General features: G+C 32.3%; 1 protein-coding gene across 4 annotated transcripts in view; it reads left to right on the plus strand.

Annotated features, from left to right (window-relative positions):
- The first annotated feature begins 1,783 nt into the window (after positions 1-1,783).
- Positions 1,784-26,443, plus strand: part of Nup188 (nuclear pore complex protein Nup188) — a 281,814-nt gene continuing 257,154 nt past the window's right edge. For all 4 annotated transcript variants that reach the window (XR_015042153.1, XM_085820546.1, XM_085820547.1 and 1 more), the window contains exons 1-3: positions 1,784-1,849; positions 9,724-9,778; positions 25,751-25,824. Coding sequence is in view for 3 of the 4 variants with exons in the window: in XM_085820546.1 (XP_085676672.1) it covers positions 1,833-1,849; positions 9,724-9,778; positions 25,751-25,824 (146 nt within the window). In the remaining variant the exon portion in view is untranslated. The remainder of the gene's footprint in view (positions 1,850-9,723; positions 9,779-25,750; positions 25,825-26,443) is intronic.

Genomic DNA, 26,443 nt, shown 5'->3' on the forward strand with positions numbered 1-26,443 from the left:
TAAGCCACTATGTATTGTCTGTTTGTTACCGACTGTGATTTCTGCTTTTTTGTCAAAGTGACGGTACGTCTTGAAATACTCGGCTGAATATGTAATGTGTGCTGTAGCTCCATCGTCTTTAAGCCACACATTTCGGCCACAATCATCTTCTTGACAAGCAAACGCACTGCACTGAGTATTTGCAAAGAAGGTCTCTGTTTTGCCATTTGTCGTGGTTGGCTTCTCAGTTAAAACTGGGCAAAATTTACCAATGTGCCTAGGTTTATTCCAACGAAAACAGATGACATTGAAACCTTTCACACCATCACTGGTCTTACTAAGTCTGTTCATCGTTTTGGCATTATTTGTTGTCAAGGGTTGGGATGGGCTGACCATCTGAGGTTTCTTACCACCCTTCTTCCATTTCCTTCCACTATGTTTTACGCTATAATTAGCATTTGCCACAAATGTTATCGTACTTTCGTTTCTAAACTCTTGATTTCTTCTTTGCAGCAGTATGTTGATCTGTTCGATCAGTATTTCAGGTAACTTTTCCGTCTTTGGAGTTGAGTCCCACTATGATTTGAACTCGATATATTCGTCATCAGGAAGAATAGATAAGATTCGCGGTGCTAGCAAGTTCTGAGGCAACTTTCCTTCGCCGCTCAACTTTTGCTCAATTTGAAGATCCACCCACAGTGTACGTAAACGTGCGACTGATTGCCTTTCACTTTCGTCTTTCTCGATCCGAAAAGTGGAAAACTGTTGCAGAAAAGAGTCGAATTTCACGCTTGACACGCCTTCTCAAAATTACTTAATAACTCATTCCATATCGCTAGTGCAGAATTACCATGCATACGGATCAAACTTAACACATTCGGTGATACATTTGTGCGAATAATCACACCAGCTTTCGTATTCGCCTTTGCATACGCTTTTGCGGTTTCGTTGTACTCGCGTATCGTTTTTTCATTCGCGCTTTCTGCCGGAGCTATTGGCTCAGCAAGGGAATTATCGAAGATTCCCGCACAATTTTTGAGCACAAATAAATTTTTAAAGTTTAATAAAAATTTATTTCAAATTTTCAATCAGTCCAGTTGGATAACCTTTCCAATTTGGTACGCTGAACAAAACTTTTAGCTTTCATATTGTCATTAACCAGGAAATATGCAGCAAAAATGGCCATCGGTACACTGTAGCGTCTACCTAGTTCGAGAAAATTATGTCCTAGTTTAGGTCAAATTATTTGAATAGGGCAAAACATACGAGGGCTGTCAACTAAAGAGAAGGAATGCCTTTGTGGAGGACTTTCTAAGGAACTAACTCGTATTCACTTTATATATATATATATATATATAAATAAAATCGGGAAAACCTGTGCAAACGTATTTGTTACTTGAGAGATTAAGAAAATATATTTTTTAAATAGATACATCAATTCAAAACATTAGAATACTCTTCTTAGTTCCCAGACTAAGAATCACAAAGTTACAAACGATAAACACGTGAAGTTATACTGAAAATAATTATAAATGATAAAATAAAATAAAAGTAAATTTAACATAATTTTAACACTCAGTGCATAAATTTAACAAGCAGTTTGCTACAATTGTAGTGCTCAGAGAATAAGTACGTCAAGAATAAGTTACTTACTAGGGGTGTTTTTTTTCAACCCGTTTCTGTTCCCATCAACTTTAAACGAATGCATTGTATGTTCCCTTTATTCAATTTTTAATGAATTAATTTTTTTTGATTATTTTATTTTTTATCCCTTTTTTTTTTTTTTTTTTTTTTTTAGTTTGCGTTGTGAGTGTTGGCAATACCGGTTTAATAGTTGTGTTTTGTTGTTTTCAATGGCGCGAATAACGAGGTAAGTATAAAATATCATCATGCAAGCGACATGTGAAGTATTTGTAATATACTATGTAAAAAAATCGAACAGTTTTTATTTTTACAAACATAGTTTGTGTTTGCGTAATGCATGCACTCTTTTGTGTTATATATTCTGTATGAGTAATGATTATGCTTAGAGGAAAAAGTAATTTCTGCTACGAAAATTTGAATATTTGTGTGCAAGAAAATCCGGTAAAATCCTAGTATACGGTGCAGCCTTGGCGCGATTTTGAAAATTATCGTCAACACCAAAAATGACCCAAAGAACTTCTATGTATATACTATATACTATCACTATATACATAGTATATACTATGTATAACTATATATATATATTCTTTGAATGACCCGTTTACTACTCATCGTATATGTCCCGTTTTTATGATTTATGGCGAATAATTGCCCTCTGTGCAAGGAAAAAAAATAATATTGATTAAAATTTATCATTAAATTAATTAAAAAGACTATTAAATTAAAAAAGGTATCTGGTAAAATCTTCGTATACGGTGTAGCCTTGGTGCGATTTTGAAAATTATCGCCAACACCAAAATGACCCGTTTAACTTCTCCTCGTATATGTCCCATTTACTGCTCGTCCTAAAGTTCCCAAATCCCTTGTGCACCGGATACTAGGATCAAACCAATATTTATGTGCAAGAAAATCCTACACAAACGATGTTAAATATTGTGTTATACCAAATAAAACTGCCGAAATTTCTATTGATCTTTAGATTATGGTAACTTGCCGATTTTTTGGCGAAAATTTGGCGACCAACTTTCCTACAGCAACCCTCTATTTTTTTTTTTCCCGCCGGTGAAGACATGTTTCTTTTCTTTTTATCTACTGAACACTTCTTCCAACAATCTATTAGCCGAATTACACTTATGCTAGAAATTTTATCTAACAAAACTGCTTAATCATGACAAATATTCACTGCAAAATTGGGAAAAAGTGCACAATACCATACTCCTTACGCGTTTTTCAAAATAACACATACACATAAACCATGTACACGTCGACTTATTTTTACTTAAAAAAACATCCCAGAATTACACAAAAATGGCATTGCGCACACTCCTCACTATATCCATGTACACTGCTTTTTTCTCATCAATTAGAAAAATTTCACGAAAATACATGACAATTTTCTGAATCTTTAAACCCGGTAAAAAGAACATATATGAAATTACCTGATCGCGAAAATGTATATATCCTTTCCAAATATGAACATTTCCACATATAAAATAAATAAAATATCCAAAAACTTTTACCTCTAAATCTCTATTATATTATAAACGTCACCAACGAATTCATACCGCAAGCATTACAAATACTTAGTGTCAAATATTTAAATTATTTCCATGCACGTTTACTTCAACTAAAACGTATACCAAATTCCTACAAACATAAAATTCACAAAATAACTATCATTTAATTAAAATATCACTAAACCATGTACACGTCAACTTATTTTTACTTAAAAAAAAAAAAAAAAATCCCAGAATTACAAAAAAAATGGCATTGCGCACACTCTTCACCATATCCATGTACACTCCTTTTTTCTCATAAATTAGAAAAATTTCACAAAAATGCATGACAATTTTCTGAATCTTTAAACCCGTTAAAAAGAACATATATGAAATTACCTAATAACGAAAAGTATATACCCTTTCCAAATATGAACATTTCCACGTATAAAATAAATAAAATATCCAAAAACTTTTACCTCTAAATTATCTATTATATTATAAACGTCACCAACGAATTCATACCGCGAACATTAGAAATACTTAGTGTCAAATATTTAAATTATTTCCATCCACGTTTACTTCAACTAAAACGTATACCAAATTCCGACAAACATAAAATTCACAAAATAACTATCATTTAATTAAAATATAATTAAATTCAAAAACACTACTTAAAATATAAATAAGCACATACATTAAATTAATAAAAATTAGCTTACAATCCTAATTACTTTAAACTATATCATTGCTAATAACAATTTCCCCAATAATACCAAATTACTTTACTTCCACCTTACATTTAGAACAATGCATAAAAATAATATCCTCAAATAATTAAAAATACTAACTTACCTAATCTTCAGAATCTTGATTACGTGTCCGATAAACTTTTCTTATTTCCTCCGCTAAATAAAAAGCAAGCGTATGTGCGCCTGTTTTAGGATCTTTAAAATCATATTTATAGTTCACAGCAAGGTACCAGGTAAAACAAATAACTTAATAAAACATCTTTACTTCTATCTCGCACAACCTTAAAGAAACGCTTATTACTACCCCTTTCATTCCCACTAAATACCCATTTCGAATTCACTTTAGTTAGGGCCATGGGATCCAAAAATTAACGAACACTGTTTCACACAACACAGAATAAAGCCAAATACAAAATTTCCAGATTTTTTCCCGATTCCCCCCTTTTCCGATTAAAGAACCGTAATTCGTCCATTAATATCACATGACATATCCCATGATCTCTCGTTTCCCTCACACAAAATAATGCGTAATCGGAACTGAGTACTGCTCACATTATTACCAAAGTCACATGTAGTAACTTTTATCGCCTCCAAAATGTCACCAAACTACCAGTTACCATATTCTAAAGATCAGCCGAAATTTCTATAGCATTACAATACTTCTGTATTATTTCGTTTTTAAACAAGACGCCTTAAGGAGCCACTAATGATCATTATTAATGTTTCAGTCAATGTAGAGGAATAAATGTTTTTAAATTATCGGCACATCCATGATCCAACTTCAGTGTTAGAAATTATTAATATTTCTCTTATCTTAAGATAATCTGTAAATTTTATTCCTAAGACTATTGTACTCTAAAAAGTAAACATAATAAGTTCAGTGCAATTTTTGTTGAGTCTAGTGTTCTAGATTAGTTGCTGAAATAAAAACTCATTTTTATTCTTGTTACATGTTGAATTCATTGCTACTTAAAGAATTGCAAAGAGTATTACTGGTACAGAATATGAAATTGCCATTTTTCACAAAATAATGCTTGATAGGGAGGCACATTGTTAAAGATATTGGGTTAAAATGTAAATAATAAAAATGGGTGGAAGTGCAAGTTTTTGATTTTGATGACATATTTTAAGAACTGTGCCAAACTATTGATACTTATTGTAAATTGGCAAACATTATCAACATATCAAAAGAAAACACTTTTTAGTAATTTAAAATACAAATTTTAATTATATGATGCCTTAAAAAACAAGATACTTATATTTCTTGAGAAATCCTTCTATAGATCTTTTGAACTATTGTCCTCCCCATGTGTAGAGCAATCTATTTTTGCTAAAAAAGGCAAATAAGGTGATCACAGTCACTGAAGAACAATAAAAACTTCAACATATAGACTGATTTGAGTTATTAAAAGCAAACAAAAAGTTGCCAAAATAATGTTATCTAACATTAAAAGTAAGGTTATCAGATTAAAGTCATTGATTTTACATTCTCGTTTGATTTCGCTTTGGCGAATAGACTGTGCAAGTTTTCACCTTCGGAATTATTTCTGTCTGAAATATCGATGCTTGATTCTTCTCCAGCAGGATTAATCAAAAGTTCACGTATTTCTGAAGTTATTAAACAACACACATTTAGCTTATTGGTCATTGCCATTAATATATCCACAAAATTAAATAAATTACTTCCATGATTCATATAATAAGTAGGCATACGGCAAACTTTTGCTTCAATCAGTTGTCCGAAAGCAGGGGTTACCAAGATTTTACTCCCTTCTCTGGCTTCTAAATCTGGAGTGAGCGATGAATATGCAGTTATCTGCGTTCCAGAGTCCATAATAGCTTCGATTTTTCTCACTAATAAAAACATTGCCTTTTTGCAGTGGTTGGACGATATATTCCTCGAATTGGGGTCATAGATGCGATGAGTCTACTTTAGCTACAATGGCTTCTTCTTTTGATGTTCTGTTTGAATTTCTAGAAGTTTTGGGTGATCATCCTTTCCCTTCTGCATTCTTTCTTCTTTTGCCTGGTCAGTCTCTCGCGAAGTGTTGATAGCTTCCACAAATATAACATTCTTTTCTTCTCGCGGAAGATCCTTCTTGTTTTGAGTATTCACTTCTCGTGTGTGAGGGAATATATTTATCTTGTGTACATGTTATATCCATGAATTTCGGCGATCGTTTAATTTCATTTCCAACTTTGTTGAAAGATTTTCCTTTTGCTGTGAACTCGATATCATATTCTTTAGCTAATTCTTTGTAGCTTCAACCACTTATTTCCTTGGCGTATTGTAATGTGTGCAGCTGTTTATGCATCTAAAGCTTGAAATAATTTATCCGAAAAAATTAACTCGAGTGTTTTGAAATCTTTTACTTCTCTTGATTTATTATAGTAGTCCCATGTAGCAGTTAGTCGTGAAGCAAACTTGATATGCATTTCACCGGAATAGCATTTAGTTCTAAAATTTTCTAAGCAGGCTTGAGTAGTAGGTTGATATTCCTTCAGAATAAAAGTTTTCACTTTTTTGTAATTTTGCAGCTTTCAATCCTTTATATAAATAAGGCCATTGGAAGCTTTCTCTCCAATTAGTTTCAATAATATTTCCAATTTAAATTCTTTTGGAACTTGTGCTTAAATGCTCTATCGATAAAATTGAAAAATATATTCTATGCTTCTGCTCTCTCCGGTATTGGATGCCTATTTTACACTTTGAGAGTCAGCTACAGTTTGTGGGCTGCCAAATGTCGTTGCTAGTGAAAAACAGGTCTGCCCAACATCTCATATTCGGGAAAACTCAGATAAGCGGCACTTGGCGTAATTTTTTCCATCATCTTGAATCACGAAAAATTGCCATATTCTCGGGAGGAATTTTTTCACGCCAAGAGGGAAATGGCATCAAAAGGCGCTTTCTGAAAATTCCCTCTTCAGCCCAATATCGGGGGGGGGGGGGAAGCTCTGCTGGGCGAAAATCGCGTAAAGCAAAGGGTAGCATTTGCATTGAGATGGTAAAGTATACACATAGAACAAATTGATTACTTATTGCAGTGATTAAGTAAATCAACGTACTTTTTTCATCTTAGTGTTTTATATTAGGATATATATATATATACTCCAGCGTTATTAACTTTCATACTTCTCTTTCTTAATTCTTATCATTAATTTGAACAATTATCTGTAATAATGATTATATATGTTTGAAAACATGTTCTTTATATAAATGCAGTAATGATCATGAAAATACGATATATATCACATACTTAAAGATGAAAGTTTAAAAAATAAAATATGCATAATATTGCATCCTCAAAATGTATTCCAGCCTATTCATTCATCCAGTCAGGTTTATACAGTCAAAAGTCGTTAATTCGGACACCCATAATCCGGAATGATCTATAATCCGGACCTCAAAGCTACAAACTTTCTGCGCATGCGTCGCGCTCACGCATGCGCACTGCCGTTTACGAGAGCGCGTAAGAACTTTACGGCTGCGAATATGTCTGTGCGCATGCGCGTTTAATGTGTAACGGAGTTATACGCTAAGCTAAAATTATCTAATTCAGTTAATGTTGCAGATTGCGTTGTTCCTTAATCTTCAAATTGGATTCGGCTTATTATTTTTTGCAGACTGTTAGAGCAATTTCATAAAAGTAAGCTTGAACTTTCGATTATGTCAAATAGAATTTCCGATATATATTTACTAATATGTAATTTGTATCTACAAAGCGAAAGTATGTTTTGAAATCCGAAATCTGTTTATTAATTTCACGCTGCGGATTGGAAGTTGATCTGTCAGCACTATCCTTATCTTCAGGGCAGATGTTTTTATTTTATTTGGCTTATAATTCCTTACTAAGTGTAGTATTTCATCTCGATGTACTCAGTCTTTGATATGATTTTGATTTAAATCAAGTTCCTCGTCATTATAATTCGCTTCCGATAGTGAAGAAAGTGACCCAGAGGTTATTGAAAACGAAAACATTTCGATTGACAAATTAGTCGGTATTCTCAACACAGCAATTATAGGACTTGAACAGCGGAACTTTGTAACTAAACAAGAAATTATGTCTGTTTAATAGAATTAAAGAGAAAGTATTATCACATGAAACGAAGCAACTTACATTGAAAGAAATGTTTAATAAAGTAAACAAATAAATATTAAGCTTTTTTTTTTTTTTTTTTTTATAAATTTTGATACCCTTTAGATCATAATTGTTCTTTATTTCAAAGGTTACGGTTTCATATTTTTAATTTTGTAATTTCTGCATGCCATCTTACCAGATTTAAACTGATGATCTATAATCCGGAAAAATCGATAATCCGGAATAGCCAAAGTCCCGACGAGTCCGGTTTAACGACTTTTGACTGTATTTTCCATTCCGGATTCTTTTATGCACATAATTTCGATTAATAAGGTTAAGAGGGTTATTTTTATTCTTTTTTACTTGTTTAAATGTGAAAATAGTTTTCTTGTAGGTAACCAAAGAAATGTAATCCTGAATTGCGTAACTGCAGGAAAACAAGATTTGTAACAAGCGCTTCTATGGGTTTTCACGATGTTATGCAATTGTTTAAATTCCAGAAAGAGACCAATCAAATAGAATAGGATAAGGTTATTTGAATTTGTCTGTATTTATTCCATGAAAAGTTAAATCCTAAAATATTTTTGTGCAATTTGAACAATGTCTATAACAGTGGTTTTAAACTAGTGGCCCCAAAGCAATTTGATGTTGTCGGCAAATGTATTTCAGTTGTGCATTTTTTGCAAATACAATGATGCAAAAATTTCTATGTTTTACTTATTTGAAGTTTCAGTTTATTTTACATTCATTACTATTAAACATGAACATGGGTAACATCAGAAAAATCTATAAATATAAATCTTATTCAATGATTTGAAGATACAAATTTAAATAACTTTTATTTGCTTTTTTGTGAAAAAATGAAGAAACTTTCATGTTTTGGTTAATGCTTTAGATTTTTTACTGATATACCCAATTTTTAATCCAGAAAATCCTCTGCTGTTAAAAAACTGCTTTTATGATATAGGGTGTCTTTTAGCTGCTGAAGGTTAAAATTAAATGTACTTTTTAGCTTTTTGCAGAAAACAGTATCATTTTGCTAGTTTCTTCTGGGCTAATTTATTCCCTAGTATAAGATTAAGGTTTATTCTTTTAACAGTAAATATTAGAAAGATATATATTAGAATTTGGAGCTGCTATCCTGGGATAGTATTTGACATTTTAACCATTCTTATTTATAAAATAGATCATGTAATTATCACCAGCTCACTATAAACATTCCCTCTATATTGCATGCATGTATAGCCATTTCGTATAGTATATAAATACTGCGTAAGAATTGTTACTACCATTGTACCTAGTTTACAGTAAAATATTTAAAAAAAAAAAAAAAAAAAAAAAAAAAAAAAAAAAAAAAATTTACTAATTTTCTGATTATTGGCATTTTATTTTTTACTTTAGTACAGAACTTTGTTAATTTTTTTTTTTTAAACCCAAGTTAATATAAAATTTATCTGTTATTTCTGTAGTATGAAAGTGGTCTTTTTTTAATGTAATTAGAATGTTTTGTTCTTATTTATTTAAAATTATTTTGGGACTGCAGTTCAGATAAACAAGTCTGATTATTGATATTCTTAATTTATTCATTGACTGCTTTTGACTCTTTAGATAATTAAAGCCTAGAGTTTTGTTGTGTCTTAAGTTTTAGTTTGTAATGCATTTTTTAGATTATCTGCATAGTGTTTATCTACAGTTATGATCATAGATTTGAGTGTAATTAATTTGTTTTTTCTAATGCATAATTTTTCATTACCTTATCTTATACATTTTCAGATCTGCAAAAGATTTGTGGTCACTCATTTCTGGATCTTCAGTTTTAAATAATAAGGTAAGAAGAATAGGTACTTTTCTGTTTTGGCGGCCCCAGGCGATGAAGTCACCAATAATGGTACAACTGATGTCAAACAGAACATCCTCCTAGTAACCTTTCATGTCTCATTTTCAAAACAAATCGCAGCGATTTCTTATCAGATTGATTGTTTCTTTCAATACTGGCATACAATTACATATAATTTTTACCAGATAGTTCAATTTTATGCCCTAAAGCCATTCATGGTAATTAAGTGAATTAGGACGCAATCACACCTCTCACCCAAAGGCGAAAATATAGAAAAGTCAAAGTCAAGGGTTAAATTCATCAATTCTAATGAGAATGCACTAGCGAAGTAAAGCACTGCGGTTTTACATGATTTCTGAGTAAGCTATTCATACGAATTGAAAAAATTCTTGCATTTAAACCTTTATTTCAACTTAAGATTTAACTTGAAATTAATGTAGATAATTACTGAGAGAATTAGAATTTTGTAGCATAATTTAGAGATGAGATCACTAGGGGTCACGTGATATGAACCTGCGAATCAGGATGTTGAACCATGAAAGGCATAGTAAATTCTTAAATTAATGTCTTTTTACAAATTTATTGTCTTTATTTATTGGCTTTTGTACAAAATTTTAAATGATATTAAAATGTTTATGCCTTCAAAATAAAAAATTCTTAGAACTAACATTTGTTAACATTTTTTTATGTGTATACTGTTTGTTGTCGCCAATAAAGTCTGCTTGGCCAGATTTGCGCCTACGAAACGGAAAAGTACCAAAGAGTTTCGTATAACTGATTTACAATTGTAAATATTTTAATAGTTTCATTGAAAGTAATTTGCATTCCTGTCAAAGTAGAAATAACTCCTGATAAAAAATTTTACGAAAGAAATTTTGAGCAGCAGAATGAAATCAAATGAATCAATTCATTCATTTTCTTATTTAAATAGTGCATAAATATTTACATTTAAGATAATTTCTTATGATAGTGTGACCCTTTTTGGTACACAACCATCTTGGTAGAAGTCTGCAAATTTTCAGAATATGCCAGATTTTGGCTATCGTGCATATAAAAATTCTTCAGTTTTAATCAGCAGCATCGTCATTTCATATATAGATTTTTTGTTGTGGTCCGAGTTCCAGTGCTTTTACGTACAGATTGTGACCATGGCGATGAGGAAATGGAATGGCTATGAGCAGCCCTTGCTGTTGCTTAACTGGTTAAAGCCTTCCTGCTGAGGTCTTGCTTCATTCATTTTCATCGACCCAGGCAGACTGCTATTTAACTGTACTCTGCATTTTTCTCTGTTTTAAACATGTTAATAAAAATGCTGCAAGTAAATTAATTTTTTTTCCATGCTCTTAATTTTTTTATACTTATGGTAATTAAATATTTAGAGTATTAGCAGTTTTTAATAAGAATAAAAAAGCTACTAATAAATGCCTTTAAATATCTATGAAGAGTTGCCAACTCGCTCAATTTCTGACCGTTCTGCTGCCAACCCAATTTACAACATATTTCTCCTGACTTTCTTTTATTCTTAAAATTCCTCACGATTTTTATATAGCTTAATACCTCATTATTTGCACAATAACAACAACAGAGGAAGATTTTGGGAGTCTGAAAGAACTTGATTTTTATCTAGATTACGTATAAAAGAAAAAGTCATTTTATCAGTGAGAAATTATGGGGCACATCTGCTTTGTGAGTGAGAACATATGTGTCTGGAAACATCATGTTCCAGTTCGTCAGTTACCAGTGAGCAAAACTATGTGTCATCTGACATATATATGGCAAAGAGCACAAAGCAAAATCGGGGTTGTTTGTTATTTCGTTCATCTTGTCTATGAGTGGTATGGGTGCGTGTGCTTTTAAGAAATAGTTTAAGAAATTATAATCTTTTGTTTTATTTTTGTCTGCAAAAAAGGTAAAATACTCATGTACTTTTCAAAAATTGCACACACATGACTTTCCCTTTGTTATTTTCTCAAGGAAGTGTAATACACTTGCGATGTGTACTGTTTGTCAGTGTGATTTTTCCTTCTTGCACGGTGGAAGGGCCTCAAACATGTACGTACACAAAAATGAAAACATGAGTACTACTGGGGGGGGGAATTGATAAATTAAATTTTTCTGGAGAAACAAAAAAGTTACTAATGCAGAATGCCTATTTACTGCTTTTTTTTATTGGAGTGCAACTTGCCACTGAATGCATTGGATCGTGCTGCAGCTTCATTTAGAGATATGTTTCGCTGATAGTGAAATCGCTGAGAAATACCTAAGTGCAAGGACCAAAACAGTTGCAATTGTTAAAGAAAGGGATATGAAAAATAAATCTTCAGTTATTGATTGCATTAAAACAGTTCCATTCTGCCTGTCTACAGTAGAAGCAATAATATCAATTCAAAAACTGTATCCAATTTCTTTTTTTAATCCTATGTCTTCAGAAATTGAGTGTAGTTTGCTTTCTGTCTCCATTTTAGAATATTCGTCAGGTTTTAATATAGAATAGCTAATTGTTACAACTTTAAAAGTAAGTAAATGCAATTTCTCTGGATAATTATTTGTGGTGCCGATAATGCACTAGTAATGGTAGGCTTGAAGACTGGTGTTGCAGGCATCTTAAAAAAGGAAAATTCAGATTTGCAAATTATGAGGTGCACCTGTCACCTTGTAAATATAGCAGCTAAAAAAGAGGCAGCTTCTTTACCAATAAGTGTGGATGAACACATTGTTGATATTTATTATTATCTTGAAAGGAGTTCTAAAAGGAAGAAAAAAATTGAAACTATTCCAACAGCTGCATAGTACTGAAATAAGAAAAATTTTGAAACATGTATGTACACACTGGCCATCTTTAAAGAAATGCTTATCTAGAATCTTCAATCAATGGAACCCACTTCTTGCATTTTTTAAAGAAGTAAATGCTTCTGGAGTTTAGAGAAAAGGCTGTATTGGCAGTTATAAAATACCTATATGTAAATGGAGTACTATAAGTAAATGGAGATGTAGTTACTGCTTCCACTTTTAAAAATATGTTTGAGAAAAATATTTTCTACAACAGTGAGCAGTTGGCAGTTCTCAGAGTAATACTACAAAATATAATCATAAAGTTGATACAAATTTCTCTCAAAATAAAAAAAAAAAAAAAAAAATTGCTCAAAGCAAACACTTTCCAATTACTGTAAGTTTATGGTTAAGAACGAATACAGTACAAAGTCCGAGATCCGGACTCGTTGGGACTTTGATTCTAGATTTGGGATTTTTCCGGATATTAGATAATCAGTTTAAATCTAGTAGGCATATAGAAATTATAAAATTAAAAATATGAAATCGTGATTTATGCAATAGTAAAGCATTTATGATCTAAAGGGTATCAAAATTTACCCTCCTCAAAAAAGCTTAATATTTGTTTACTTTATTAACTATTTCTTTGAATGTAAATTCTTTAAATTGCCTCTCTTTTTATGCTAATACTTTCTCTTCAGTTCTATAGACAGACATAATTTCTTGTTCGGTTACAAAGTTCCACTGTTCAAATTCTGTAGTTGCTGTGTCGAGAATTCCGACTAACTTGTCAGTCGAAATTGTTTCATTTTCAATAACGTCTCTGTCACTTTCTTCACTATCGATAGCAGTATTTTCTGGATCTAGAACCATAATACAGATTTTGCTGTCAGTTGCTTGATGATTGGGACATTGTCATTGCAATGAAAAACTTCTGTTATATTATCTTCATTTATTACCGCTTCTCCACATTTCTTTACAAAATCCATTGATTTGAAAATTTTACCCGTGGTTTGTGATATCTGAAAGCTTTCATATTTGCGGCTATCATCCTCATGATCCTCACCATGAAATATGGTAGCTGGTCATAAATTATGCCAAGCATTTATTAAAGTATCTGGGGGCATATCCTCTCACAACTTTGCAATGTTGCACAGAGCACATTTTGTGCTAAAATATTTCAAAAATTCTGTTAGAAATGCTACTTTATATTTGCATTTCAGCGAGTGCACTATTCTGATATCCATAATGGCTGAATAATGGATGTAACAGGGCTACATTATCTTTCACTGAAACTTTGAGTGAAGTATGAGCCAAACAGTTATCTACAATCAGAACAATTTTTGCGTCATCAGGTAAACCAACCGAATTAAAATTTTGTCAAGCCTCGAGTATGAAATGATTTTCAAACCAATCATACATTAATGCTTGTGCCATCCGCACTGTTTTATTTGCATGATATATAACGGTAAAATCTTTACTCCTTTAAATGCTCGAGGTTGTGCATTTTTTCTGATTATGAAAAGTTCACACTTGTGCATTCCTGCAGCATTTGCACATGCTAAAATTGTTAGTCTAGCTTTGGAATCTTTGACACCAGTTGGAACCTTTTCTGTAGAGGTTGCCAAGGTATTTCGAAGTACCATATTGCCAGAAAAGACCAGTTTCGTCAACACTGTAAATTTGTTCTGGAGATAACGTTTCACTATTAATGAGTTCAGCGAATTCATCTGCAAATAGTTCAGCTTTGGTAACCATTGAAGCTTTTCATCTGAAGTTTTTAATTGCATTATACCACGGTGATTTTAAAGTTTGGTTAACCAGTCTGTCAAATATGTGCACTCAGTTTTTAAGTTCATTTCTTCATGTAATATTTTGGCTTGAACCATAAGCAGTTGATGCCTTGCTGCATAAACAGAGATAGAGATGCAGCGAGGGGCAGCCATCAATGGATGCCCTCACTGCATCTCTGCCTGACCATTCAATCACCTTTTTGCCATGATCGTCATTTTTAGCATAACAAATAATTTTTCTGATATTTATTGCGAGTGGGGTGTCAAAATCCACAAAATATTCGTAAAGTTCATTTTTCTATTATGTCATACAGTTGACTTTCCAATGCCATACTGCTCGCATAATTTTGAGATGGATATACTTATATCCATTTTTTGCAGAAATTCCACTTTTTGCTTCATGGACATCGAAACATGCTTTTGCTTTGTAGATCCTGTTGCAGCTCCAGAATTAGAAACTCTTTTCACCATAATAAGCTGAGTCAAATTGGAAAGTTGTGGAACAGCGTAATCTGCTATATTAACTGAAATTCTTCAGAATCGGCAAAGTATAATTTTAGCTTAGCTTAACAGCATTCGATATACATTATTGGCTATGTAGCATGGCGATGAAAGACAAAATGTTCCGTTAAATTTTGTCTTGCTTCTATCGCACACTGAAACAATTAAGCCTGAATTGTCTTAATTTAGTTATTTATTATACTTACGTCTAATTCTTGCTCATGCTTAACCCATTAGCCGCTGGTGTTGCGTTGACGCTACGGTCAAAATAAATGCGTATATAAATATAACTACCTAAGATATTTTATACCAGCAGATGATTTGTGTAGGGAATATTATGAAGATTATTTCTGTAAAAAAATATTTGCCTTCAACAATCATTTTGTTTATTATAATTAATCTCATACTTTAAGCAAAATTTTCGACCGGGTATTTTTGCTAAAAATATTTAACGAAAGAATTGCCGTCTTTATGAGTGATCTATTTTTAGTCAAGGTCACCGTTTATCAGAACATTACATCAGTCAGATGTTTATATTTGTGTTGGGAAGGAATGGAAAACAGGTGTTGCGTTGACGCAACGTCATCAGGAAACGGGTAGTCAATCTCCTTTTTCGCTCATTCCTTTCAATGTTCTAATTCATGTTCTGGTTGTTTAAAAATGCCTAGAACGAGGTATCTTACATTAGAAGAAGCCTGTCAAAGATTTTTTGATGAAGAAACAGATGATGATAATGTTAATAATGACCAGAAGGAAACTGATATTGTTGTTGTTTCCCCAGAAATTGCAGAGGCTAGTGACGAAGAAGAAAGGAATGACAATGTTTTAAATAATGATAATGATAATGATATTTTATCAAATAATACTGCTGGGGAAGTTGAAATTCACGCATGAAGTAAGTTTCAGCTTTCCAAAAGCAGTTATAGTCATACTAAAAAGTTAAAAAAGCAGAAGACTGAGATCTTGAAGTGGATAAAAAAGGAACTGTTAGTTATGTCTCAGGAAGAACATGAAGAAAGAGATAGAAGAGAAATTATAAAAGGCAAAAAACAAGGTAAAACACAGTGCACAGATTTTCGATTTTCTTTTTGGTTTAGACATTTACTCTCTTCTCGTTGAAAAGACAAGTATACGCTCAGAGAAAAAAAAAAAAAAAAATTGCCCAGAATTTATTGCATCTGAAGCCTATATGAGAAGATTTATTGGAATATTATTGCTTATAGGATATCATTCTTTACCTCAAGAAAAAATGTATTGGTTTTTTTGATGAGGACATTTCTGTTCCTGTTATGAGATTTGATATCACTTTTGCAGTACAGGAATATGAAGCAGAATTTGCATTTGACAATAGTCAAATTGACAATACTGATAAATTATATGAGGTGAGACCATATCTAAACTTACTAAATATCACCACTTTTTACTACAGAAAATATAAAGTCTCTTTTAGATTCCAGGGGCTCACCAGCGGCCGAGCGGTAAAGTCGCTGAACACTGGTAGTTCGGTCCGAGGTTCGAATCCCGTGAATGGGCTGGCTGCATGGGCGTTTTCGTGGTTTTCCCCATGTGTAACGTGTATACGAGCCAGTTTCCCTTAGAAAGTCCTCCATGAAGGCATCCCTCCCCTTAGGCAGATAGCCCTCGAGGCTTTGCCATAATCACACACACACACACTTTTAGATTCCAGATGCGAGAATGCATTATTCCTTTTGCAAACTCCTATTGAGAGTGCAGAATTAATCAGAAATAGATCAGCAACAGGAAGACCTAGTAAATTCAGCATTCAAAAACCATTGCATGGAGATGGTAGACATTTTATTGTAAAGTCCGTTGATAACAAAAGACTTTGTTGTAAAGAGTACCATAGCCAGACTGTTTATAGATGCAAAGTATGTAATGTAGCTTTACATCATGATTGTAATCAAGCTTTTCATGCTTGAATCTTTCAAATGAAATAATCTGTATTTGTAAAAGATATACAATGCATATTTTAATATTAAATTAATTACAAGTAAAGTGATTTGTAGATTTATAAAACGTTCTATAGCTAAAAGGTAATCCTGTGCTCCACTCAAAAGAAACATCACATGAGTACAGTCTTACTCAACATCTGTAGTCTTATTCCGCGAATGCAACACTCACTTTTTCCACAGATAAGATCATTTTTTTTTTTTATTTTCAGTGTAAATTTATGTTATAAATGTTTAATTTAATATTGTTATTATTTTCATGAAAAAAGAAACATTACTTGTAGTTTTGGCGGTTAATGCGTTAAGTCTTACTTGAGTCTTGAATAAATAAATTCCACAAATACTTAAGTTTACTGAGGGCCGGCACTAGATATTTTGCTGTCTGATACAGTCTCTGCTGGTCCTAAATTTTGCTACCAAGTACCACTGTAAGTTCTAAATTTTTGCGGCCCGATAATTTTTGGTCCCAATGCTTTCCCTAAATTCTGAAAATTTTATCAGCCATTAATTTTGCTATTCAGTACTTCTCTAAATTCCCAAAATTGTGTCTTCTCTAAATTCTGCCGCCCAGTGTGACCATATGAGCTTTGGTGCTGATTCTAGGTTTATGTGAATAAAAAATTAGTTATTCTTAATTCAAAGAGCACTAAATGTAACCTTTTGGCATATGAGTATCATTAACAAAATCTATTTTTAGCGTATAGAAATAAATTTTTGTTAAATTTTTCCTTGTCAACATTTAACACATTAAATCTGTAATCATTTTGAAGCGTAATATCAACATAAAAGGTTTCCATACTCTTTGTTATTCAATAACTAATATAAAAAATTGTTTAGGCTTTGCTGCATGAGTCATTACTCAAGTTGTCATATGTTGATAAACATACGATGATGAAGGCAAAACACAGTAAATAATGATTCGCTATGTTGGTGTCAGGGATATAAAATCTTAGAAGGTGTAAAATCAACAATGTTTCTATGTAGATTGTTTCGGTTTGAGATGTATGCCAAGCAGATACACAGTTGCGGAGCCAAATTATTGATCACACAAATTTTTGCTAAAATGATTGTTTCTTCAATAACGGGGTGTTTTATTTAGTGCTGAAGGGAAATTAAGAATTAGGATTCTCCACATGTTTTCTTATGAGGAAAAAAATCAAATGTGCTTGCATAATAAAAGAATTCCTAAAGAAATTTTTTGGTGACTTTAAGGTCTGGATTTTAGATCATCCTGCATATTCAATGTCTAGATCTCAGGCTTTGTACTCTATTTATGTTTTTGTCTTGAAAGCTTAACAAAGTGTTTTGCTTTTTGTACAGTTCATTTTGCCATCATTTGATGTTCTTAACACAGTCTGGTATTCTTCTATTATCATGACCAGATTCAGAAATATAAGCATGTATGTGCAGTCTGTCTATCATAAGAAAAGCTCTTGCTAGTTAGCCTGCAGCTATCTTTTGCCGTAGAAACGTGCCTTGTGCCATTTTCCGTAAGGGTGTCTTGAAGACAAATGATAACTCTTTTCCCCTCAGCCAGCAGTCGCCGAAAACAAAATAACGATAAGTCAACACTTGGTTCGTCCCTATTTGAAATATACTAGCTCTGTTGTTATAGCGACCGCCAGTTACTGTGGCAAGACTTGTTCTTCTCGTAGACAGTACTTAATACAAACATAATATACTCGCATACATATGCACATATGTACTTACAGGGGTTGGACAAAAATATGGAAACACCTTTAAAAAAACATGTTTCTTTGCTTAATATGGTGTAGGAAACCCGTTGGCATCCAAAACAGCTTGCAGTCTTCTCGGAATGAATAAATAGAGTTCCTGTATGTTTGCCAAGGGAATATTATACCATTCTTCCTGCAAAACGGTGGCAAGTTCAGATAACGATGTTGACAGTGGATAACAAGAACACACTTTCCGTTCCAATGTAGACCACAAAGGTTCGATAATATTCAGGTCTGGTGACTGTGGTGGCCAGGGGAGATTGGACAACTCATCCTCGTGCTCAGAAAACCAGTCCTGCACAATGTGAGCTGTGTGAACAGGGACTTTGTCGTCTTTAAAGACACCATCGCCATCGGGGAACAAAGTTTGTACCATGGGATGAACTTGATCGGCCAAAATGTTCACATAAGTCTTGGCAGTCATGTGCCCTGACACAGTTATCATGGGGCTAGCAGAGAACCACGATATGGCTGCCCAAACCATAACAGAACCCCCGCCATGTTTCACTTTTGGCAACAAGCAGTCTGTATTATAGGCTTGAGATGGCGTTTTCCAGACGTAAACTCAGCCAGAAGTGGGAAACAGTGTGAAAGAAGACTCGTCAGACCATATTACTCGCTTCCACTGCTTTATAGTCCAGGCTTTACGAATTAAACACCACCTTTTCCTGTTACGGGCATTAGCATCACTGATGAGTGGCTTGTCAATTGCAGCACGGCCAGCAATTCCCTGTTTATGAAACTCCCTTCTAATTGTTTTGGTACTCACAGGGTAACACAACATTCACTTCAGCAGTAACTTTTGCAGCTGTGGTCTTCTTATTTTTTGTCACAATTGCCCTTAATGATTGTCTGTCACGATCACTCAGGACACACTTTCGTCCGCGCTGTGATTTAGCAGATGATGTTTTTCCGCTTTTCAAATATGCGGAATAAATCTCCGATACAGTACCTCTTGAAACACTAAACACCTCGGCTACCTTGCTTACGGAAGCACCTACCATACGTGCTCCAACAATTTGCCCATGTTCGAAGTCTGTTAACTCTGATATAATGCAATGACAACCTCACATAACAGTACTCTGACAACAACTGAACTGTTTAGCACATTTACGAAGTTGTATAGGTGGCGTTAGTAGTCAAAACCGCCAGCGCCATCTACATATTTCATTAAAATCAATCTTTCTTTTCAAACATGCATTTCACAAGGTGTTTCCATATTTTTGTCCTTCCACTGTATATTCACACATAATATACTCATACATATGCACGTATGTGCTTATATACACACATCCATTTCTGAACCAGTTCCCAATAACAGAAAAGTACTCACAGTTCTACAAAACAGAATTCCATTTAATTCATGTTTTGAAATCAATGATTTATGATCTGTTAAAGATATTGTATCGAAGTTTGTAAAACCAATATTTGTTTTGTATTCTTATTCTATATATGATGTGATTTCTAGTGAAGTATTTGAGTTTTAAGTTAAAGCATTTTATTTTAAGTTGAAGACTTGGTTATAGGGGCTGTAACTGACTATAAATTTCCAATCAACTATAATGTGATATTACATGCTAAAATTGCAGATGTTTCTGCTCTAGCAAATGCATTTTTTTCTGATATAAAATATTTTTTTTAATATATTTCCAGTCTTGCTTCATTTAGTCATGAAAGATGATGATATTCGTGTTGCAGCTGATAAATTGCAGCCACAGTTTTGCAGTTTATAATTAGAAAACTTGTATAAAGTTATAAAACCAGCTAGGATTGACACCCAGTAAAATTTAATTGGAAAACTGAAATGTGGTGATTTAAATTTAAAGTATAGTGAGCTGTCTATATTAATGTTGGCCATCCTGACAGTTCCCCATAGTAATGCAGAATGCAAGATGATTTTCAGTGTTGTTGTGAAAACAAGAACTAAATTTAGATCTATCATTGTTTGTGGCAATCTACGTGGCAATTGCTATGAACAAAATTATGAAGTTTCTTTCTAAATGAAAGCAAAATCTACCACTGTTAATAGCATTTATATGAAAATTCATTAAATTGTTATTTTTTGTTAAAAAATGCAAATAATATATATATTTTTTTCACATCTAAGTATTTTTGTACTGTTTGCATGCAAGAATTAGTAACTGAACTTAATTAGTAACTATTGAAAGTTAATTCATTATTAAAAAATATTTTTATCATTTAAAAAATCTTTTTGAGAAAAATCTTCTGATTTCTTAAAAATATCTGATTTTTGAGTGCCTAAGGTTGGCAAGTAGGCATGAAGATGTAATTTCGAAGCAATTAGTAGTTATACACTACTTGAATAGGGATTAATGTATAAAGTGACAGTAGTGAAATTGAAATTATATCCAGATGTCACATTAATAAATAATGCTTTAATGATAAAAAATATGGCTAATTTTTTCTTTCTTTTTTTTTTTTTTTCCTGAAATCCTCCAACTGGTAGATAATCAAAAATAAAAACTCAAGAAAAATTTTTCTTCTGAATAAAATAATGAAATTTCTAAAATTATTTTTTGCCCTTGATGAAAAAAAGCATAATAAATTATTCCATGAAATATGATAAACGATGTTGGTGTATAATGGAAATATGAAATGTAATCTGAAATTCAGAAAATCAGATTCCATGAAGACAGTTTAAGGTACACAATCTCTTATTCCCCTTACATTTAAGTATTTACCTAACAAACTTCATCCATATTATGAAAAACTTGATAAAATTATTAAATACATTAAGCAAAGAATATAAAACAGATCTTTATATCAATAAGCAGAATTTTTTAGTTTCCATCTTTGTAAAGGGGGTATAGATTGCTATGGAGGTCATACAATGCAAATAACTTCGTTCGTTATCTTCACAATATATGCCTAGAAATGCATAACAAGTCCAGGGAAATAATTTGAAACAGAAAACTTATGTCTGATTTCTATAAGAATGCACTATTTTGCTGCAAAATCACGAAAGAGAACAATGCTTTGAACCTATCTGTAAAAAAAGGATTTGTAAAATGAGGAAAAGTGATTGCCATGAAATTTCTACCTAGAAACAAAAATCCAGTTATAAATAGGTTTATTGATTGATTTTCAAGATAACTATATGATGAAAATTATTTTGGTAGTTGGGTAATGCTAGTAACCCATATTCTTCTGTATTATGGCAAGATTTCAAGTGTTATCTTCCTTTATTACCAGAATTTTTTCTTTCTTTCTTTTTTGGCCTTTGAGGGATTAAGCAATAATTTATTACCAAATCTTTGATTTAAAAAAAAAAAAAAAAAAAAAAAAAAAAAAAACCCACCTGTTGCAACACTATAAAATAGATTCTATTTTCATTATCTGCAGTTTATAAATGAGAATTTTGGTACCAAAGTTAAAGCTATACTTAGCTTTATCATTGGTACTATATTGTGCTTTGATACTATATTGTGATTAAGTACACCAAAATGTCATTATGACTTCACAAATTAAATCTTTTCTAAAAGTAAAATCTGATAAAGTATGTTTGTTTAAACTGTTGTAAACATGTGTTCGTAATATTATTTGTATACTTTTAAATATACAGTCAAAAGTCGTTAATCCGGACTCGTCGGGACTTCGGCGATTCCGGATTATCGATTTTTCCGGATTATAGATCAACAGTTTGAATCTGGTAAGATGGCATGCAGAAATTACAAAATTAAAAATATGAAACCGTAATTTATGAAATAAAGAACAATTATGATCTAAAGGGTATCAAAATTTACAAAAAAAAAAAAAAAAAAAAAAAAAAAACTTAATATTTATTTGTTTACTTTATTAAATATTTCTTTCAATGCGCGCATGCGTAAAGCATACATTACGCATAGTCGAAATTAGAAAATGGCAACCAGAAAACTATTTGATGTGTACTCGTGATATTTATAATGACGAGGAATTTGATTTAAATCATATCAAAGACAGAATACATCAAGATGAAATACTACATTTAGTAAGGAATTGTAAGCTGAATAAAATAAAAAAAATCTGCCCTGAAGATAAGGATAGTGCTGACAGATCAACTTCCAGTTCATTGCACGCTGGGATGTCCCCCGCCCCCCACAGAGCGTGAAATTGATAAACAGATTTCGGAATGGTTAAGAAACAAGGGATGTGCCTTTATCCATTTTTTTCCCACAATTACACTTTTTGTTTAATGTACTTCGAAACATACTTTTGCTTTGTAGATCCTTTACATATTAGTAAATATATATCAAAAATTCTATTTGACATAATCGAAAGTTCAAGCTTATTTTTATAAAATTGCTCTAACAGTCTGCAAAAAATAATAAGCCGGATCCAATTCGAAGATTAAGGAACAACGCAATTTGCAACATTAACTGAATTAGATAATTTTAGCTTAGCTTATACCGTACATTATACATTAAACGAACAGGCGTAAACGTATTATGCGCATGTGCACATGCATATTCGCACAGCTGTAAAGGTCTTACATGCATGGTAAATGCGACGCATGCGCAGAAAATTTGAGGTCTGGATTATGGGTGTCCGAATTAACGACTTTTGACTGTAGTAATTTTTTAAGATGTTGAAATTGTAAAATACCTGGAATGAAGCATTTTCCTTGTTTGTTGGACATCTTACTTAAACTACATGCTATCCCAAATGCAGAGAAAACCACAATCATTTTATCAGTTGGAATTAATTTTTAATCTTTCTTCCAGTAATGAATTATCCTGATACATCAGTTGTCTTATTAATTAAAAATAGCCATATATCATTCAGTTCTATGTAATTAACAATTAATTAAACTCCTTAGTAGAAGGTTTGCTTAACTTTTCTGTAAAATTTATGAGGTTTTATTTGAGCTGCGACTGCTAATTAGTCAATTAACCCCAACAGATTAGTTGTTGAGTTGTGGCTCATTTTGTGTTATGTAAAGCAGATTATTGCTGTGTCTGGAGTACAAAGTAAAAGGAAAGGTTTAAATAACCTTTTTATTTAAATAGAATATAAATGCACTTTCTTGTGCTCACAAAATCAGCCACAACTCAGGGTGATGCAACTAAAGGAACAGTCATATTCAGATTAAACGTGGAATAGTACTCAAAGACTACACAGTTAAATTTTACTCTAAGCTGGCTCAATAATTCTAACTGGGGCATCAATATAAATTTTTTGGCAGTGAATAACACAAAGCCAAAGCTTGCAACTATCAAGCCTGGCAGAAACTAAATGTAGTGTGCACATGGCAGTCTTGCAAATGTAACTGATATTTAATGAAAAATTATTAATAAAAATTTATAAAGGCATTAGTTAACATAAATTACAATGTTTGGCTCGCAGAATATTGAAATTAAAATTAAATTTATGGAAATTGGAACACAATGGAAAAATTAAGTCACCTCTTGTGGAAAACATTTTTCTTTAATATGATGTATGGTCACTTCAGACTGATGTGCATACCTCACATCTTGATTTCATAGACTTTACAAAAGTGTTGATCAAGTCTTGTAAAACTGCATGCCACTCTTCTAAAAGTGCACTTTTCAGCTCCTGGGGAATCCGGGGAGGAATTTGGTGCGCTGAAATTTGGGACCATAAGACATCCCCTATGTGTTCACCGGGTTTAAGTAGCTGAGTAGAATGGCCAATACATTCTAGTGATATCTTCTATTTGCAAGTATTCTGCAAGTTTGTGGTATTCTGACACCACATATACTTAATAAGGCCAGCATTGTCATCCACTATCAAAAACTCTGGGCCAAAAGCACCCCTAAACAGTCTTTAACTTGAAGTTCTAGTACCTTGTTCACATATCTCCGAGTGGTTACAGAACCTCCTTGAAAGATATGCAGCTCAGTGCCAACATTTATCATGATTCCTCCCCAGATCATTAAACCACAGTCACAGAAACAGGATATTTCACAGACAAGGGAAGGCCATTTGCATGTTCCTTCTTCTTACTAGATCAAAACACATCTAGAATTACTGTTCAGATTATATATGCATTCATCAGTAAACAATGTTTGGGCCTCGTCGTCTTGGTTCCATTGAACATGATGACAGCACCAGTTTTGGCCTCTTGGAAGCTGGAGTGAATGGGACACAAACCATTTTTTTTTTTTTTTTTTTTTTGCTTACAGTCTAGCCTCTCTAAGCTTATGTACAGCAGTAGAATGGCTAATGTGAGTTTCTGTGGCAGTCTGAAGATCTAAAACCAAATTTCTTGTAGTTGCTTTGCAGTTTCTTCGAGTCGACAACGACAGAAAACGGTCATCTGATGCAGTTGTTGTTCACCCTGGACCAGGCTGTCTATCAAATGATATAAATATAAAAAGTGGCTTTAAACTTTTGATATGACACTTTGAGGGATATTCAAATCTTGGGCTACTTCCATTTATGTTTGACTTCTTTGTTTTACTCATCATTTGCCTTCACTTAAATGATGCCTTTGAGCCATAACTACTGAATATTGATCACTCTCAGAAACCACATTCACTTTAAAAAACACTTCAGACTGGAATTCCAGCATGTGTCTATTTCACATCACGTTGTCAATCACAGAATTTCAATATTTCTAGCACAAATGTATGTGCAGAAGTGCAATTTTGTGTTCAATGTATTTAATTAGCATAAATAATTACAGCATTGGGCATTGGTTGCAACATTAACTTGTGAGTATATTTTTTCTCGTTATCCTTTAATTTTCATGATCAGTGTAAATAATAACCTTACAAATTTCTGGAAAAAAAATCTTTTAAAATATTTCTTACTTTTTAAAATGCTCTTCAAGCAGCTAGTTTGCTGCTCTTGGAAGGAGCGATGCATTTTTGTGGTAACTCTGTTTAAAAAAGAAAAAAAATTAATCAAAAGGTTATTCTGTGAAAAGCATTTGTACAAGAAGATATGATTTCTCTGCTTCTAAAAATATTAAATCCACATAAATTAACTCTGTAAATTAATATGAGTAGGTCGCATTTTTTTTAATATTTGAAATTAGTAAATATAAATTTAATTAAAAAATAAACAACTTTGAATTTTTTATAATGTGTATATTGAAATATATATCAATCATGTTTTAAACATTCAGATTCCCCCCCCCCTCCTGAAATGTAAGCACATATCATAGAAAGAATACCTTTGTAGATATAGCAGTTATTTTACTTATTTAATAAAGCTTATTACTTATCTTAGGATCTTATTCAGTATGAATTGGAAGAGAACTCTGATCGTATCATCAATGGAGTTTTGTTCTTTAAAAAAACCAGGTGAGTTTGTGATAATATTTTGAAATAATTATATTGTAAGTTTCTTTACACAGCACAACTTTTTAGCCTATAATTTACCTTATCTTTTTCTAATAGACTGAGACTTATAGATATAAATGCACACTTCTTTAGGGAAATTGTAAATTTTATAGCTGTAATTAAATGTTTTCATTAAACTTAGTTAAAGTAAAATTGAGTTAAAATTTACATACTTTCTGAGATTTAAGTACATAAGTTCTTAAAGTTCAATTACTATAATATGTTTCTGATGTTTTATTCTTCATATGATAAAATGTTTCATATTTTATTGTAGTCAGTTTCTCTGTGTCCTTTTTTGTTTTCGTTTTCGGATACTGAAAACATTTTGCATTCCTAATGCTATTAAACAGATGAAAGTTGAAAGAAATAAAGAAATAGCATAGCTATTTCAAAGTTTTTTTTACTCTTACACTCTTAAATCATACTTAGCATACACTCTTAAACCCTATGTCGAAGACTAATTAGCGAATTCTCGCTATGTCTTTAAGAATAAATACTGCAGGTGAAAGGTTTAAAATAACCTTTTTATTTAAATCTAAATTAAAACAAATGCAAACACTTCGTGCTCGCAAATCACCAC

Source organism: Stegodyphus dumicola, chromosome 7 (assembly GCF_044657685.1).
Source record: "Stegodyphus dumicola isolate Sdum_Otavi_A_Nest chromosome 7, ASM4465768v1".
Taxonomy (NCBI): Eukaryota; Metazoa; Arthropoda; class Arachnida; order Araneae; family Eresidae; genus Stegodyphus; species Stegodyphus dumicola.